Source organism: Monopterus albus, unplaced genomic scaffold (assembly GCF_001952655.1).
Source record: "Monopterus albus unplaced genomic scaffold, M_albus_1.0 scaffold270.1, whole genome shotgun sequence".
NCBI classification, from domain to species: domain Eukaryota; kingdom Metazoa; phylum Chordata; class Actinopteri; order Synbranchiformes; family Synbranchidae; genus Monopterus; species Monopterus albus.
The window spans coordinates 1,446,943-1,466,443 of NW_018128150.1; the positions used below are offsets into that span (position 1 = coordinate 1,446,943).

The window sequence follows — 19,501 nt, forward strand, 5'->3', positions numbered from 1 at the left end:
TTTTTTTCACTACATGGGCTGCCAGTACAATGGAGAGTTGATTTTAAGATGCTGCTATTTGTCTTTAAAGCCATACATGGCCTCGCCCCACTGTACCTGTCGGAGCTGCTATCTAGCTATGCTCCGTGCCGAACCTACGCTCCGCTGAGCACTTGTCCTTAGTTGGCCCGATCCAAAAAATCGGGCAACCGCTCGTTTGCTGTCTATGGTCCTAGACTCTGGAATTCATTACTGCCTGAGATTCGGTCTATAACTGAGCTAGTGCTTTTTAAGTCTACTTTAAAAACTCACCTTTTTAAACAGGCTTTTGGTGCTTTATCCGTTTTATCTGCCCAAAGGGACATGGTTTAACTTGTTGTTTTATGCTATTTTATTTTGATGAAACTTTGTATTGCTAGGAATTTATAAACCTGTGTTTTGGACTGATTGTTTTTAGCAGAAGCAGTGCGTTATCGAACAGAAATGCAGGCGTGCCAGTATTTTTGGCCATGACTGTTTAGAGTCTGTAATTTTTCTGTGTATGTTAAGTGCTGCAGTGAAACACACTCACACCCAAGCAAACACTGTGGTCCAGGCAAAATTACCCAGAGTCATCCACCAAACCACTGCCAATCACTAAAGATGGAAGCAGGGAGGTGTGTGTGTGTATATGTATACCAGTGCACCCCTCTGCATCCGTGTGAGAGTGTGTATTGTCCCCTGCTGTGACCCACCAGGATGCAGGGACTAGTCTATTACCTGAAATATCCTGATAGACCATTCTCTCGTCTACCGTTCCTTCTGTCCTCTCCTTCAGTGCTTTTCTGTTCTTGTTCTTTTAGCATTATTTTCTGCTAATATTGTTTTTTACTTTTAGTTTTATGGTTATTGTAATTTTTTTTCTTTGTCTTTTTTCCTTTTTGTTCTTCTCCTGCGCTCTCCTGAGGTGACCAGTCATTGAGAATGACTGGTCAATACATTTCTGTACTCTGCTCACAGGCTTGTCAATAAGGAGCTATTGGAAAGTGTGTGTGAGCTCCTCAGTGTGTGCGTAATAATGCTGATTAGCCAGGATCTGCTGGCAGCACAGTGTGTGATGGCATTGGTTTCTTCTCAGCACGGGGCAAACTATGTTCAAGCTGAGTGTGTGGTTGTACCTCCTCCTAGTTGTTTATGGTAACTCCTGAAGTTTTGCTGCAACTTGGAGCCTACGTAGATGTCAAGTAATATTAACAATTACACCTGAAACATGAAAGGGACTGTAAATTTTTAATATCTGGGACAGAGAAAAATATTTTCTTATCTGTACATGTGCTCTATCTGCCTTTCTTTGTTCTCTCTGCAGTTCGTAGCCGTATTCAGCAGGGCCTGGTTTCCATTGCAGCCAGAACAGTCATCACCCACCTGGTCAACCACCTTGGACATTATCCCATGTCTGGAGGGCCTGCTACTCTGTCCAGTCAGGTGCTCTGTGTGTGTCATAATGTGACTCTTGCTTGTCCTATGGAGAATAACTTACACTGTCTTCAGTACGTTATTTAGGTCACTATGGCTCATGTTTTTCAGGTGTGTGAAAACCAAGACAACCCTTTCTGTGAGAGTGCAGATCTTGTACCAGAGCTTTTCCATTCACCAAACCTACAGTTTCTGGTTCTGAACAGCTCCACTCTGCTTTCAGTGCTCCAGGTAACCTCGGCTGAAGGGAGTTAAGATTATTTACAGTAATATTTACCTCTTCTAGGGTTGGACTTGTCAGTTGGTGTGTCAGTTAACATGCCAGCATTAGCATGGCTTTGTGTACTTAGCATAATGCCTACCATAGTATGTACCTTATAAAAATCAATGCAGAGAACATATCTCTGCAGTTCTGGCTGCATTGCAACAGGCCTTTTCAGACAAGCACTGCAACCTTGAAATTATCTAGACATTATTCAGAGGAGCTATATGTGTGAAATGTAAATATCTGAGTCAGCTGGATCAGCTGTCTGTGCCACATTTTGAAAAAGCCTTGTATAATTCCAACCTGTGCCTGCTGTAGTTTTTAAAACTTCAGCTGATAGTTTTGTTTTAATTTTTTTTTCTTTAAATTCTTTTATTTCAAGGTATTATATGTGCTCCCATGAAGCTCCTTGTACCTCTGCTTTTAACTGTTTAATGGAAGTAATGTATATTTATTTACTTTATACTAAGATGACATCACAATGTCTGTTAGCATGTTATTCATTAAGTGTAGTTCAGGCTCCCACAGTGAAACACAACAGCTGGTGATACTTTGCAGTGTAACTATGAGTTAGATTATATTAGATGTATTTATTTAATGCTGTGCACAAGGTTTCCTCAAGTATGGTGATAAGTTCTACCAGTTATAAGGAGAGAAACTATTGCTAAAGGAAGCAAATGAGTATTATTGAGGTTTTGGACTGTCACTAGGACTGGGTTTTGCACAGCACTTGAGATGTGGATTGTGTGTAAGGTGCTCCAACTCCATTAGGATGATTGCTTTCATTTTTTTGAAAGTTTTAGCATTTAACCGCTGTTCATTTCTGCCATTATTTCCCAGATTCGCTCAGAGTCTGGTGTACCAGGAGGTGGAATGACAGCTGGTTTATCTTCTGCTCCTGCTTGTGTTCGTGTTATCATCCGAGATGTAGCTGGAAAACACTCCTGGGACTCTGCCGTCCTTTATGGGCCTCCACCATGCTCCCCAAACAGCCCAGCACACACACTTTTAACACACACACAGTCACCTCACAATGCGAGTCTTCATTTACACACTCCACCAGGAAGTCCACCAAAAAAGATGGGAGTAAAGAGAGAAGACAATGAGGAAGAGGGGCAGAAGGAGAGTGAGTCAGAGGAGAGAGTGAGGGGCATGGAGGGTGATAGGCAAGAGTTTCAGCAAGAGTGGGAGGGGGGAGGAGAGGAGAGGAAAATCAGCGAGGAGGGGAAGGGAGATGGAAGGGGAGTTGGATATCGAGGAGATGGGCAAGAGGATGATCAGGAGGAAGAGAAGGAGCATAGAGCGGACAGAGAAGTGGGGCAAGGGGAGTTGGGCTTGGAACAGCTTCTGGCTCCACCACTGGCTAAACGTGTGTGTTGGGAGGCAGTGCCAGCATGGGATTCACTGAGGGAAGGTGATGATGCACTGGATGAAATGCTCCAGTACCTGGGATACTCGAGTCCTGAATGTCTGCAGAGAGCAGGTATACACACACTACTCAGTGCCTGATGATTTTTACTTCTGAACTGTCATAAAGATTATTTCATTTAACACATACTGTACAAACATACATGAATGAGTTTGTGTGCCTATTTGAAGGCCAATACCAATATTTTAGAAGGTAATCTCACAATAGTTTGTGCTTAAACTTTTTAAAATAACTTTAAAATCAGAGGATAATGAATCAGCAAAACCTCCATTAAAAGCCAGAATAATGATGTTCAGTTCAGGTACTCACCAACTCCTAAAGGAAGAGTTTCAGCAGACACACCCCTCAAGTTTTTTCATTAAAAACAGAGAAACGTGTTGCATGAGTATAGCACTCCTAAAGGAACAAACCACAGTTTCTGACAACACACACATCGCCACACATGGTTTTCAACTAACTTTGGCTCCTGAATGGTCCCACCAGGCATGCCGCTCAACATCCCAGCCTCCCCTCCAGTGTGTGTCTCAGAGAAGCAGGAGAACGATGTGATAAATGCCATCCTGAAGCAGAGTGCAGCTGAGAGAGAGTTTGTCCTGCATGTATGTAGCATCTATGTTTATATGAGTAGACCGAGTAAAACCATGACAATGTTTTCTTTCTTACTTCCTACAGCATCTTAAACAGGTGGATACTCAATTGCTGGTCCACACAAGTTCAGTACAAGCATCTCTGTAGTTTGGCTAATGCCACTTAGCTTAAAATTAGGTTGAAACCTAATATTGCTCATTTTTTATGCTGCCAACATTATAGTGAAGATTTGCTCCATTTCCATGGGTGTTTTTCACAGCAGAAATTTGAACAGTAGGAAAAGCGTAGATAGTTCATAATAAAATGAATCATGACTGAATTCCATTGAACTACTTTAGTGTCTGGGTCCTGGTATGCTGTGCACACTGACTCACTGACACATGTGTAGTGCAAGCAGCCATTAATGTTATTATTAAAACGTTCCCTGCAGTGACAAGTCATAAGGATCCTGTAACTCTTTCTTCTTTGATTGCTTCTCTAGCCTGATTGTCATTTGTCAATAAGTAAAGTTGATAGATTATTTTGTTTAGCCATAGCTCTCATTCCTTCCCACTTTCTTTTTAACATTACATGGTATTTTCTGTTCAGTTTCCATGATTGTGTTCCTGTGCAATGTCTGTACTAAAGTACATTGTGTAATGTTTCAGAGAGGTGAGGAGCTGAACATGAGGGCAGTGCAGCAGACAGAACCAGAGACCCAGACGCCACAGTCAGCCTTCTACTACTGCAGACTGCTGATCAACATACTGGGACTCAGCTCCTGGGAGAAGAGGTGAAACCAGACTCAAAATAATTTTTTATGTTAAAACATTTTTTAAACCATATACAGTGTCTGCAATATATATCACAAATCATCAGTTTGGTTCTGTTTGTTCTGTCAGTATACACTCACGGCCACTTTATTAGGTACAGCTGTACAGTTGTATGATATTCTGTGCAACACTTCCACCTTAACATCTGTGTTTATGACGCTCAAATTATTTCAGCTTTTGGTGAAATTGTCATAAATGTATAAATTCAGTTATATGTTTATTATTGAGGTGATAGTTAAAGGTGGTGTTGTACTGGACTACATTATATTCAGAGGTGTTCCTAATATTCTGACCTTGTCATGTACAGTATGTAGCTGGGGAGGACAAAAATATAAAGATACCTCTGAGTATAATGTAGTCCAGTACACCAAAGTGGCAGGTAAGTGTATTTTTGTTAACTTTTCTAGCATTTTCATAAATCACTTGTGCAGCGCTCCCTCTATGTCCTTTGGTACTTTGTTGCCAACTAAGGTTTGGAGAATGTCACCAAGTTCAGATATTTGTTGTTTATCTTCTTGACGACAATCTTATGAAGGGATTTTTTTTTTTGTCATCGGTTTGTTTACTTTTATATAAAAAAAACAATAAAATTGTATGCGCCGTTTGTGCTAACAGTGAATGAATGCAGAGCTTTCCAACCTTTACTAATGAGCTGTTTTTCAGGTTGGTGTAGGATGTGAGAGGGCTTTTATTAATGTTTGTCTCTGCTAGAACAAACCCAATGCTTGTTGAGTGCAAATGAGAGACTGTAACAAAGTATTTTGTGTTAATTAGACACCATGTTTTCTCATTGACATCGCATAGCATTTCATATTCTCAATGACTCTGGGCTAAAATGCACAGTGTCAAGGTATCACTTTAAATGTGTCTGGCTAGCTAATGGACACGCATCTCTTTTAATACTTTATCCAGGGAATTACACAGTCCGCATTCAGCCTGCACAATAGACTTCTTAACACACTGTGTGCGTGTGTGCATGTAACAGCGTGTGATAATGAGTATAGTACTCTATTGATCAAACTCAACCCATTTGGAGTTAGAATAAAAGGCAGTAGTTGAAGAAGAGAGTGATGGAGAGAGATGTGGCAAATGAGAAAACAGGATGAATAAAGCATGTGTAGATGTAGAGAGAGAATAAAAACAAAAAAGAAATGGAACCAAAATGAAAAAAAAAAATAGAGGCCAAAACAGAAAAGAGTACAGACTGAGTATCACTAATCATCTGTTATTGTCCTCTTATGTCTCTCCAGGTATTCATATAGGACATTTCAGACACTAAGATACTGACAGTCGTCCACGTGTGTGTGTGTGTGTGTGTGTGTGTGTGTGTGTGTGTGTGTGTGTGTGTGTGTGTGTGTGTCCCCTTTTATGCTTCTCCCTATAATCCAGGGTGTAAATGGAGTCTTTGAGAGCAGAGAATGAGGCCATTACCAAGTATCACTTTAATAAAGAGCAAATTGCTCTCTCCCTCTCTCTTTCTCTCTCTCTCTCTCTCTCTCCCTACCTCCCTACCTCCCTCCCCCTCTCTATTTATCTCCAGCTCTTTCTCTTTTCCTCTCCAAGAGTGAAAAGAATGACGTGTCATTATCAGTCCACTCCGAGCTTCACTACCTGAGTCTTGGTTTTACACCAATGCTGCCAAGGTTGGGGTCTGATCTCTGGGACATTTTAAATGGCTTATGGACTAGTTAGTCTCTATGAAAGGTTGTTGTTTTAATTAAACATAGGTTCCTCACACTTTTCTAATTGGACCCTGAAGATAGTGGTGGCACTAGCTATGTTCAGCATGAGATGTGGTTGCCTTTGCTTGTTCTTAATCAAGTAAAAATATTACACAGCAGTCTATATTTGTAAGGCCACAGTTGAGTTTATGTTTAGAAACAGAAGAGGTTGTTGAATGGCTGAATAGCATCTGAAACCCCCCCCCCCCCCACACCTTTTGGCCATCAGACATGTCTTCCGATTTCTGTAATTTTCTGAAACCGACCATGCAACATTGACACCTGCTTCATGCAGCAATAGGCCAGGTGTGTGAAGGTGAGAAGTATGCAGTGTCTGAACTTTTCCTTTAACCCCTCTTTTTCCCATTCTTTACACAACTAATTCTGTCACTTTTCATGTATACAAATTACAGATTCACTGTGGATACTTCCACAGTGGCTAGCTAATGGACACGAAAATACAAAACACTATCCCCATTTTTACAACATAGCTGCATCTCACCTCTCTCCATGACAGCCAGCTTTTCAGGCCACCTTTGAATGTGGTCGTTTAGATCAAGTATGAACAGTTTTTGCCTTCAGACATGGTCAGACAACATACCATACAAACTAAGTTTTTTCAAGCCAAGAATGAGAATTTCTCCTACTAAAAGCCAATAGAAACTATAAGTCTTTGTAATATGAAGAACTACAGTATATCCTTGTTGTAGTGTCTGACAGTTAGCAAGCATAACCAAATTTGCAGAAAATAGAGATTTAGAAGCCTACTTTAAAAAGGTTCAGTATGTCTAACACATTATATGACTTCTTTTGTTGTAAGTCTGAAAAAAATTGGTATGTTTGGATTAGACAGGGCATCACAAAGACCTTTTAATATGAAATTTAAAAGCTAATGTAGGAACATGGTTACTGCAGGTTCTTCATCTCTAAACTCTTGATATTCTTCCTTTTGTAAAGGTTTTTTTTCCATCTCTGAAATATAAAGGTTTCATCTGACAAATAGCAAACTGTCTAACCTGCTTCACTCCAGGGAGATACTCTTGCATTTAGTATCAACAAGATGCTAATATGTATGGCAGGTCACAGAGACAGTTGTTGAATGTTATGTTTTCTTATTCAAAGACAGTTTCACCCAATGACATCTTTGCAGCATTACAGTTTTTTGTGAATGTGGAGAAGACTGATTTGATCATGTTAAAGGTTTCAAAGTGGCAAAAGGCACAAACAAATATCTAATCAGCCTTATATTTTAATGACAGTGCAGACTGTTTGGTGAATCATTCTTATGTGTGCAAAGTCTACTCTTGTCTACTTGTTTGGTTTGGACCCTGACATAACACTGATGTTTTAAGATTTCACTTCCAGGGTTTAAGCATTTTGCAGTAGCTTCAGAAAGTTTTCAGACACCTTCACTTTTTTGTGCACGTGAGTCTCTAAACGATGTCCAATTCATGTCCAGTCTATTTTAATTTGCCATGGGTTGACTCCAGTCAAGTCATAAACACATCTCAAGGAGAATTAAAGCAAACAGGATGCCAGAGCAAAGGCTCTGAGTACTATATATAATTAAGAGATTTCAGTTTATTAATTACAAAAAAAGTGGTTTTATTTTAAAATGTTTGTTATTTTTTTATTTAGATTTTTTTTCAAGGAAACAGCAAGAGGAACAGGCAACCAGACAATTAGGAGAGATGCCAGTGGTAGCTGGTAGATGATTGCAGAGATGCAGGTTAACGATAAGACTGGATAGTGATTCATAACCTGTTCTTGTGTCTGTGCCTTGCAGGAGCAACTTTCATTTGCTGAGGAAGAATGAGAAGTTACTGAGAGAGTTGAAGAACCTGGACTCACGACTGTGGTAAGAAACCAAATCTTTGGTAAGGATTTGTTTTGAAATTACTGATGGAAATGTTGCTGCTTTTATAATGTCTCATTAGTTGGTCATCTTTGTTTTCCTTTATTTTCTTCTAGCCGTGAGACCCACAAAATAGCAGTATTTTATGTGGCTGATGGTCAGGAAGACAAACACTCCATATTAACTAACACAGCAGGCAGCCAGGCGTATGAAGACTTTGTCTCTGGATTGGGCTGGGAGGTAAAAAAAAATTATTATAATAATTTATTCAAATATTCTTACATTGCCTGGCTGTTGTCTTTTTCATACTTTCAAATTGTACTTTTATATTTACATTGTTTCTTTGAAATAAAATGTGACTGCCTCTGATTACTTGCTCTACAGCTAATGGTCTAATCATTTTCATATACTTGAACTGATTTAATGAGATTTAAAAACTGTCTCACTTATTTTGTGTGTGTGTTTTGGCATGAGGAGCTTTGTGCTGAGTAGTTCTCTTCACACAAGTAAAAATCCTACAAACTGAGAATAGAAATTAAAATGATTTAACAGTTGTAAGCAACATATTGCACTAAGCAGTTTTAACTGGATGCTTAAACTACACTGTAGACTTTAATGTTTATTATTTATTTATTTCTCTTGATTTGTTGGTTAAACAGTCCAGAGGAACCTGAAGCCAGTCTGATTTAAATTAGTTTTAATGTAGGATTTAAGGCAATACATTAGGAAGGGAGTTAGTAATTTTTATAAATGTGTTTTAATTAGGTGGACCTCGCCACTCACTGTGGCTTCATGGGAGGTCTCCAGAGGAATCGCAGTACAGGCCAGACCACACCTTACTATGCCACTTCCACTACCGAGGTTATTTACCACGTCTCCACCCGCATGCCCCACGACCAGGACCACAATCTCACCAAGAAGGTAACACACACCTGTCTGACTGGTGTTCACTCTCCTCTGTCCAGTTAAGGGAAGGACAGCTACTTGTGTTTTGCTGGGGGATTTTGAAATGCTGACATTTCAAAAGTTGGATGGACACTTCCAGCAACTTATTGTAAGAAGCTTGTGGATTTGACCCAAGTTAAACAATTTAAAGACAGTGCGACCAAATATTAACCCAATGCATGTAAACTTCTAACCCACTGTGAATGTGATGAAACACAAAAGCTGAAATAAATCTTTTTCTCTACTATGATTCTGACATTTCACGTTCTGATCCTAACTGACCAAAGACAGGGAATGTTTATAGGATTAAATATCAGGAGCTGTGAAAAGCTGAGTTTAAATGTATTTGGCTAAGGTGTATGTAAACTTCTGACTTCAACTGTACCAATATCTACAATTTGCATTTTATTTTTGCATGGAGTTCGTTCATTTAGAGTGTGTAACACTAACCTACAGCTGGTATCCAGTCACATTCAGTCATCATCAGCACTTCAAGTCACGCTCTACTCAGGGTCAGATCTAGAAAATTTTGGACTCAACCTCAGAGAGGGGTGGTACATTTAAAATACATGTAAAAGATAAATTAATAAATTAAGAATCAAATAGTTTGTGTAACAATAAGACACGTGTAGTATTTCTGGCCAGGGACATTGCTGCTGCACAGTGGTTCCCTCTCACTGAGGCAAATCATGCCAGGTCCTCAACAACAGTCGGAGAAATGAATGCAAATATCATGCTGCATGTATAGTTTGACCAATAGCAATTATAAAGCACCAGAAAAATGGTAGTTGGATTTAAGGCAACAATTTATCATTATATTTCATTTTCATTCATTAATACTGACAAGCATCCCTGCTTTAAGCCCCCCCCGTGTCATGTTACTATCATTATGGGGACTTGCTTTTTGTCCTTTTAATGATGTTGAGTCCCCAACACAGGAACTGTGTAGACAGAATAATGTCCCCACAGCGTGAGTAATACCAGCCCACACACACACACACACACACACACACACACACAGTTGATGGCTATTTTTTCCAATAGTTCTTAGTAGCAGTCATGTCTGTGTTTGTGCATGGTGTTGGTTTGTATTACTGTTTAGGCAGACAGGTTTAGTGTGTGTGTTGTGAGTTTGTGTGCACGCACACCTGTCAACCCCCAGGCACTGGGTGCTCTGCACAGCACATGGCCATAATGTCCCTTTAATCAGATCATACTTCCTGCTTCTCGGCCTATCACGTTGCTGCAGGGCCTTGATTGGATTATCAGCGCCTGGTCTGACACCATCCTTCTCCCTGATCAGCTGATGGCCCCATCAAACATGCATACTCACATATGCGCACACACATGCACTATAAACCTGTTTAACTTGACACAAGCACACATCCACTAAGGGCTTCATTCTCATCGGTCTGCGCAAATAACCACACAACTATATATTTGTGTTACTGTTGGATTCAGAAGAACACACACACACACAACCATGTTTGACAAACATGTCCACAGAGAGGTTAAACAGTTGTACACATGTATACTGGCAGGAATTTATCATCCAACCTCCTGTCTCTCACACACATACACACAACAATATACAGTGCTGTGTGAATGTAGTCCACCACAGGGCAGTTGTCCAGTTCTCAGTCTGCTGTGTGTTTTGGTCCTTCTCATACCACATCTGCTTGAAACATGATTAAAAGGATTAAAGCTGCAGTACAGCAGCTGATTGTGGCATCAGAAATGACATCAGTGTGATATTTATCATTAAAATATTTCTAAAATAGTGATACAGCCCAGAAGCTCACCAGACAGTAAGACTCCTCTTTGCCTAATTAGACTGTCAGCTAATTGTTCTGATGCCAAAAATACTGCTGAAATCTCATAATTCTCACTCTGCAAATGTGATAATGGCAGATCCTTTCAGTTCTCAGTGTCATTGTGAGTTGTGTCTTGCTGACACTTTGAATTGCAATCATCATCAGAGCAAAGTGCCTCTAAAAGATTTATTGTAAATAGAGCTTGATAAATACTCTATTCCTCGTGTATTTTAAAAGCTCTGCGTGATATATCAACCTAATGTATCTCTAGTCAAGAAAATATCGGGGTAATTAGCCCTATAACTCAATGCAGTCAGTCACTTCCAAACGTGATGAATGAGGTTCTCCAGGCCTCCTTATTAATTCATTCAACCTCAGGCTTGTGTGACAGTCAAGTGAGGTGTCTGTATAAACAAAATGACATTTTATCAGACTGAGCATCCTGATGCACTGTCTACTGAAATGTGGACAACCCTTTGGGTTAACAAATCCCATCACATTATGGACACAAAGCATACCTCTTTAAAAACCTTAACAGAGGACAAAATACAATACCACAGATTCTGTTTAAAGACCCATTTAAAAGGAAATGTCCTATCTATGTCTCAGGGCCAAGGCCGGGATCAGCAACCATCTGAGGGTGTGTGACACCCCAGCACGGTAGAGAAGTGTCTGTGTGTGTATGTGTGTGTGTGTGTGTGTGTGTGTGTGTGTGTGTGCGTGTGTATGTGTTATTTTGGCAGACATCAAGGTTAATGACAGCTGTCACCAGCCATGACTATAAGCAGCTGAGTGAATGGGAGTCACACACACAATCACACAACATCAGACTCAATCCCATCTATCTCCCACCTGATGCTCCATCTTTCTGGAGCTTTACTCTGTCGTGTCCACCTTTCATCTTCACACATTCACTCCATCACCCCCAGGGACACCTGCACCACATACAAAATCAAAAGCCTTGGGTTTATGATGGATACAGCCTATCTAGCACATTGTTTGTGTGTGTGGTTGACTTTGACTTAGTTTGTACTGTTTATCCTGTACAATACCTGTTAAATATCCATTCTGTTTTGATTCTAATACAGTGTTTGCCATAATTTATTTGTCATAGGGCACCACAATATCAACATTAACCGCTACATACAGTGCCTTGCGAAAGTATTCGGCCCCCTTGAACTTTGCGACCTTTTGCCACATTTCAGGTTTCAAATATAAAGATATAAAACTTTAATTTTTTGTGAAGAATCAACAACAAGTGGGACACAATCATGAAGTGGAACGAAATTTATTGGATATTTCAAACTTTTTTAACAAATAAAAAACTGAAAAATTGGGCGTGCAAAATTATTCAGCCCCCTTAAGTTAATACTTTGTAGCGCCACCTTTTGCTGCGATTACAGCTGTAAGTCGCTTGGGGTATGTCTCTATCAGTTTTGCACATCGAGAGACTGAAATTTTTGCCCATTCCTCCTTGCAAAACAGCTCAAGCTCAGTGAGGTTGGATGGAGAGCATTTGTGAACAGCAGTTTTCAGTTCTTTCCACAGATTCTCAATTGGATTCAGGTCTGGACTTTGACTTGGCCATTCTAACACCTGGATATGTTTAGTTTTGAACCATTCCATTGTAGATTTTGCTTTATGTTTTGAATCATTGTCTTGTTGGAAGACAAATCTCCGTCCCAGTCTCAGGTCTTTTGCAGACTCCATCAGGTTTCCATCCAGAATGGTCCTGTATTTGGCTCCATCCATCTTCCCATCAAGTTTAACCATCTTCCCTGTCCCTGCTGAAGAAAGCAGGCCCAAACCATGATGCTGCCACCACCATGTTTGACAGTGGGGATGGTGTGTTCAGGGTGATGAGCTGTGTTGCTTTTACGCCAAACATAACGTTTTGCATTGTTGCCAAAAAGTTCAATTTTGGTTTCATCTGACCAGAGCACCTTCTTCCACATGTTTGGTGTGTCTCCCAGGTGGCTCTTGGCAAACTTTAAACTACACTTTTTATGGATATCTTTAAGAAATGGCTTTCTTCTTGCCACTCTTCCATAAAGGCCAGATTTGTGCAGTATACGACTGATTGTTGTCCTATGGACAGAGTCTCCCACCTCAGCTGTAGATCTCTGCAGTTCATCCAGATTCGCAAGGCACTGTATTGATTTAAAATACCTAGGTTAAATCTTATTTCAATACAGTGCCACGCGTAGCACATGTATTCAGTCCCATGTGACGCTCTGTTTTTCTCTCTCACACACAAACATGTGACAATGGTCTGTGAACAACTCCTCCTCTCCTTGTTTGTTTGTTTTTTTTAACACAATGCTGTCAGTCACAGAGATCCAACTCTTCTGATATGTTAATAGCAAGCTAGTAAGTCTAGCTAAGCTAACGTTACAATACATCTGTTGCCGAGGTCAACACGCTGTATATTATAGCATGGATGTACAGTATATGGACTGCTCTGCAAGTGGATAAAGTTAATGCTCGTTCATTAAGCCTGACGCTGAATGTTTGGACCCTCAGTCTGGGAGAATATCGATAAACACACGTGGGAAAGCTGATCATTCCAATCAGTGTGGTTAGTGATCCACCTGATTCATTTCAAAGATATACTGGCCTTAACCAGTGCTGCTGACGCAGCGAGAGAGGGTCAAGAAGAGAGAGATGTAGGAAAGCAAAAGGGACAGCACAACAGATGAACAGTACAACAGCACAGAGTTAGCCTACTATAGTATTACTATATTTAATTGTATTATTATAATGTAGTATTACTACATTTATATCAATATACAAGTAGAATCTAATTGTTGGAAATACTGTAGTATTAACATTTCTTTCCCACTTCTTCATCTTCCCACTTACCTTTGTCCCTCCAGCTGAGGCACCTGGGTAATGACGAGGTCCACATTGTCTGGTCGGAACATTCCAGAGACTACCGTCAAGGAATCATTCCCACTGAGTTTGGAGACGTACTAATCATCATCTACCCCATGAAGAATCACATGTACTCTGTCCATATTCTCAAAAAACCAGAGGTAAACAAAGTGTTCAGCCTTTTTTTAATCCATACTGAAGCTGCCACTTCTCAATATTGTGTGTAGTTATTCAGCATCTCCATTTCATTGTTTTGTTGAAATTTGTTAATCACTGGGTGAAAATGCCTCAGAAACAAGAGGATCATTAAAACCCAGGATGGTAATTCTGTCCTCTGGGTTAACCCTTTAACACTATACATGAAACCTCTTGTGGTGCTGTAATTGTAGTGTAGATCATTGGATGACCAGTGTAATTTTTACCGTATTCAATACAATACAGTAAAAATACAATCTTTTTTTGTGTCAAATTACAGCTTTCAGGGTAAAGAAAAAACTTTCACAGAGCCCAAATGTATTTAATGTGTTTTATAAAACAGGGAACCAGCAAATCCTGGAAGTTGAAAGCACACGGTGCAGTTTCTAACTGATGTCTTGCTTAAACAATCAGTTATTAAATTGTTGCCAATTAATTTTCTGTCACTCAGTTAATCAGCTAATCATTGTGAGTTGTTAGAGTCTTTATGTTGTTTGGTTTTAACAAGTATATGAGTTGGGTAGGAATGAATTGCAAATTTAGGTTTATAATTTCATGCATCTTACCATACGACAGAGATATGCTGACAATCCTACAGAGAGTTTTGTCCAAGTCTTAAAGCTCTGGTTAATGTATCAGTCTAAAACACACAGACATTAATACCACAGCACTGGTATAGCATAACTATTTTAAACGAGACCTAACGCAGTAAAATGCTGCTTTTTCTGTATGACATAGACACAATCATATTCCATTTCATTCCGTCTCCTATCAAAATTATTGCATTATCATGAAAAACCCTGGCATTACTTTCTTTGGTGGATTCCTCAAGCAAAGTATTGAAATACATCAGAAAGCTATAGCCTGAATCAAACTCTATATAATTAATACAACCACTGTCATGTCAGTCATTACTGTTCAGGTCAGTTCACAACAACACAGCAGCTCCCAGAGATTATGTTTCTTAACTATATTTAGAATTTGATGTCTTTGAGAGGTTTCCATAGGCAATGGGTTCATTGTAAACTACAGATATGTTGTGTCTGGTGAGTTTTCACTACTTGTCTTTTCTGGGCGTAGGTGCCGTTCTTTGGTCCACTGTTTGACGGTGCAATAGTGGACATGAAGATCTTGCCCACTATGGTCAGAGCCACAGCTATCAATGCCAGCCGAGCTCTCAAATCCCTCATTCCTCTTTACCAGAACTTGTATCCTTTGAAAACTCCTTCTCAGAATATACAAAAATAGCATCAGAAGTGAACGGTAGGTTATTGAAGCATTTCATTTTTCGTCAGTTTATTGCCTTTGTTTCTGTCTTCATGCTCACACCTCATTCTTATCTCATGATCAAATAAAATACTTGAAGTTGTTAAAATATGTCTGTACTGTAGTGTGGGCTGTTGAAATCCTTCCACATGTATGTGTGAGGGAGAATGTTGGTTATCACTCAGCTCAAGTGTTAAAAATAGCAAATCAATGTCCAGTGGTGTTGAACTTTTAGAATATAAGTGCTAGTGTGACAGAGCTGTATTTAGTCCACTCTGAAGTGCTGTATGTCAAGTGTGTGTTTGTCATGCATAGCCAGGCACATAAAATTTGACTAGACTGTGTGTGTGTGTGTGTGCATTTGACTAGACTGTGTGTGTGTGTGCATAGGAGAGAAAGAGAAACAGACAGGTGCGTATTCAGTCTGTCTGCTTGATCTGATGCGATGGTAGTCTGGTTGGAACAAGCCTAGCGGTCAATACTTATCGATGACTCCTCTCTCTAAAGCTTTTTCTAAACAAGGGGTTTCACTCTCTAGTGTCACACACAGATGTACACATGTACAAATACACACTCTATTCATACACACTCTTGATTCTAACAAGCACAGACAGATGATTGCACTCACAGCGACACCTCAGAAGTACATAAATGCAAGTACACCCACATACATACATGCAGATTTATGGAGTGGCGTTTAAGAAGTGTATGTACACATACACACAAAAACACACACACCACTGTGAGGTGACAGGGGGGCCCATTGAGGAAAGTTAAGCTACTGACTGATCATTGGAATTTCTTCAAAGCAGCATTTACAGCAGTTAGATTCCCTAATGATCCTGTCTGCTTGTCTGTCTGTTTCTTTTTCCCACACTACTTCCCTTCCTACGCAGATATGTTCAACTTTATTTTCATTGTGATCAAACAAAGTTTTCGATTTGTGACTTTGATTGATGTGATGAGTTCTAGCAAAGTCACCTGCAGCAGGGAATGCCAGAAGCATAAAACCGATCCCTGCCTCTTGAAACTATTACACAGAATGGAAACCTGATCACTGATGCACTTTACTGGTTGTGTGAGATAAGTTGCACAATCAAAGATATGTTCATTTAGTGTTACCAGAATATATGAATGCATCTTTGAGGTTTAACCAAAGCTGATATGTTTTTAATATTTGAATCCCCCATTGTCTACAGCTACTGTGCATATGCTTGCTAGCAGTTTTCTTCACTGCCCTTGTTGGCACATTTGCTACGTTTCTTGGAGCACGACCACCGGTTATTCAGAGGAAGACTATAAAACCTACAGTAGGATATGAGTTGTGCAGCCTGCTTGTTGGTGTACAGCAAGGGGTAGTAAATAAACAACAGAAACAGGCCTCTTCAGTCAACAATAAGGTGACGGAAGCAACAGTTGGTCACACGATAACCACAAATAGTTTAGACTAAGGAGACAATGTGGAAAAGGTAAACCATACAAGCCTGTTGTTCAGAAAGAAAGAAAACCCACAATAACACCGTCCAAAAGTAAAAATCTTAGTCAACAAAAAAAATGCCAGTATTCACACCATTCAAAGTGCCCACTGATGCAAAGATGTAAACTTCTGTTCCACTTTAATACAACCCCGACTTTCTGATAGCCTGAGATTCAAACCATGTTGTGGTTTTATTTATTGATTTATTTATTTACCAAAATGCCCTCTCTCTTACCACTGATTCCATTTTTTTCTGTCACTATTTCCCTTGTGGCTCATCGTAATTCCCCTCTTGGTGTCCTTCCTTCTTTTGTTCTGCTCCATCTTTGACCTTCTTCACTTTTGTACTTTATCCCATTGCTCTGTCTCCTCACTCTCATATTGTCTCTTGTATTTTATCACTCTCCCCTCTTGTCCAACATTTTCTCACAACCATTGTCTTGACTCTTTCTTTTTTCGGTCACCCTCTCTCTTTAGAAGGATAATATGAGTGTTGGTGGAAGCCAAGAAGGTGCAAGGAGTGTAGGTACAGTATGAATGGGGGTAGTGAAGAAGCCATTTTGTTCTGCCATATCCACCCAGGGACACAGAGACAGATTGTTAGGCCTTGTATAGGGCTGTAGCTCCGTCCCATTGTGACTGTGTGTGCACCTTCGTGCACATATACTTGCCTCAGTTTATATGTACATTTTGTGTGATTCCTGTGACTTTGACTGAGTGCCGACATGTAGACATCTCTGCAGTTGTGTTTGTGCATTTTCCTAGATTGTTTTGTGTGTGGCTGAGTTTACCCACTGTATGTGTGTGACCATGTACACGTGCCAGACGACACACGTATCGTGCATGCTCGTTTAAAGGTGTTTGTGTGTGTCTGCAAGTGTCCTGGTGTGTATTGATTGGTGGTTGCAGCAGGTCGATGTCTCTGACAGGCTGAATTACAGTAATCAGTCATTATTGACTCCCCATCTCTGTGCTACACACACCTCTCCCCTCCTCTTCTGTCTGTCCACCTCTCCCTTCCTAGTCTGCCCTCTACTTCTGTCACTCTTCTTTTCTTTCCTTTTCTTGCTCTTCTTTCTCTCTGGCTCTGTATCTCTGCCCTCTAACATGATGCTGTCTACTCCTGTCTTGTCACTCTGTGCCCCTCATCATCATTTCTCTGTCTCCCCTCTAATTCTGCCCCTGTATTTACGCTAACTCTTCTGTCTTGGGGCATCTCTGTTCCTCCTTTTATCTCTCGTTTTTTTTTCATATTTTTTTCTTTCTTCGTTCAGATTTTCATTTTTTATGTTCTGTTCATCCTCATTGTCCTAAACTGAGAGAAACTGGAATTTATAACAATCCTCAGTTGTTTCAGCTTTAAACAGTTAATGAATGCTTAGAAAAAATGTGATATTTAAGTCGTATAATGCTGTATAGGGTAGTAAAGCCTGAAAACTATTTACTCTGATTTATCCTCAATGTTTCAGAGACCTTAGGCTGAAAAATGCATTTTGCCAAAAAAAAAAAAAAAACTTTAAATCAAAGCACAGGGAGGCCAAACAAATGGATATCTATTACAGGTATATTTTACATGGTAGGACAGGCATGAATGTGTGACTATTCTCATTTCAGGGTGATTTGTACTCTGTTGGATTTATAAACTGTATTGCATCTGAAACTTTAAAGGACAGTAATGCAATACAGATGTGTACATCAGCAGCAACGGAGGTGAGCCTTAGAGATAAATATAATACTTAGTTGTTCTAAAATAAGGCCAGAGATTCTTAAACATACAGGACAGGAAAGTTAGATGTTCTTGCATGTGGGGTCCCTCAAGTGCTGTATTAGACTGTGTCTGTGGTGTCTTGTGTTTCTGAGTGCTGCATTGTAACATCAGTCCTCACAGAGGGGCAGACTCAGGAGAAAACAGGGAAGAGATGGAATGAAGGTTGGCAGGGCTAAGTGTGTCAGTGTTTAATTGGTGTTACTCTTTCTTTTTTTATCCCCCCCTCCCCTTCTGGCCCTGAGGGCGGTCCATCTGCTTTCTCTTTTCCTCTCTCTGATCTTTCATTCACCATGACCAGAGCTGTCCAAAAGCACACACACAGAGTGCCAGGCTGCTGGGGCAGCTGTGTGTAAACTCAGCTTTATCTTGCATATCAGTTCAGTGCAGCAAGAAAAGCAATCCAAGACTCTCCGGCACACATGCGCAACCACACAGCCCCTCTGCATATAGCCCTCACTGTACTCACACGCATCACAATGACAATGTGATATACACTCAGTTTTTAAACATATCCACTCAACAGCAGATGTCTGGCCAGTGCAGAGTAAGATGAGGCCAGTCCTTCTGAACCCACAGATTAGACCATATGAAAGTCAAGAGCAAGCTGCTGCCAGTGGAGTTCCTCATCCTAATGCTGTCTGCAGGTCGTACGAAGGAATAGGGCTATGCACTGGACTGGGGATGGCGATGCAATAAGTATCGTGATACAGGGGTTACAAATGGATATAGTACTGTAAACAAGGTGATACAGTGGGTATGGAAAGTATTCAGACCCCCTTAAATTTTTCACTCTGTTATATTGCAGCCATATGCTAAAATCATTTAAGTTCATTTTTTTCCTCATTAATGTACACACAGCACCCCAGATTGACAGAAAAACACAGAATGTTTGACATTTTTACAGATTTATTAAAAAAAAACTGAAATATCACATGGTCATAAGTATTCAGACAAGATACAGTATTATTCCAAAATAAATAAACGTGAACTTAAAATCAGCAACCCTATTTCTGCTAAGGCTTAGTACATTAACAAACACCTGCTTTTTGTCTGGACAC

The 19,501-nt window shown here is 40.0% G+C and overlaps 1 protein-coding gene across 1 annotated transcript in view; it reads left to right on the plus strand.

Annotated features, from left to right (window-relative positions):
* The window catches only part of ralgapa1 (Ral GTPase activating protein catalytic subunit alpha 1), a 77,144-nt gene that overhangs the window by 36,506 nt on the left and 21,137 nt on the right, over positions 1-19,501 (plus strand). Inside the window, exons 36-45 of the mRNA XM_020621976.1 lie at positions 1,325-1,443; positions 1,546-1,665; positions 2,540-3,182; positions 3,612-3,727; positions 4,364-4,488; positions 8,036-8,107; positions 8,221-8,344; positions 8,870-9,025; positions 13,740-13,898; positions 15,013-15,140. Of these exons, the coding sequence (XP_020477632.1) occupies positions 1,325-1,443; positions 1,546-1,665; positions 2,540-3,182; positions 3,612-3,727; positions 4,364-4,488; positions 8,036-8,107; positions 8,221-8,344; positions 8,870-9,025; positions 13,740-13,898; positions 15,013-15,140 (1,762 nt within the window). The remainder of the gene's footprint in view (positions 1-1,324; positions 1,444-1,545; positions 1,666-2,539; positions 3,183-3,611; positions 3,728-4,363; positions 4,489-8,035; positions 8,108-8,220; positions 8,345-8,869; positions 9,026-13,739; positions 13,899-15,012; positions 15,141-19,501) is intronic.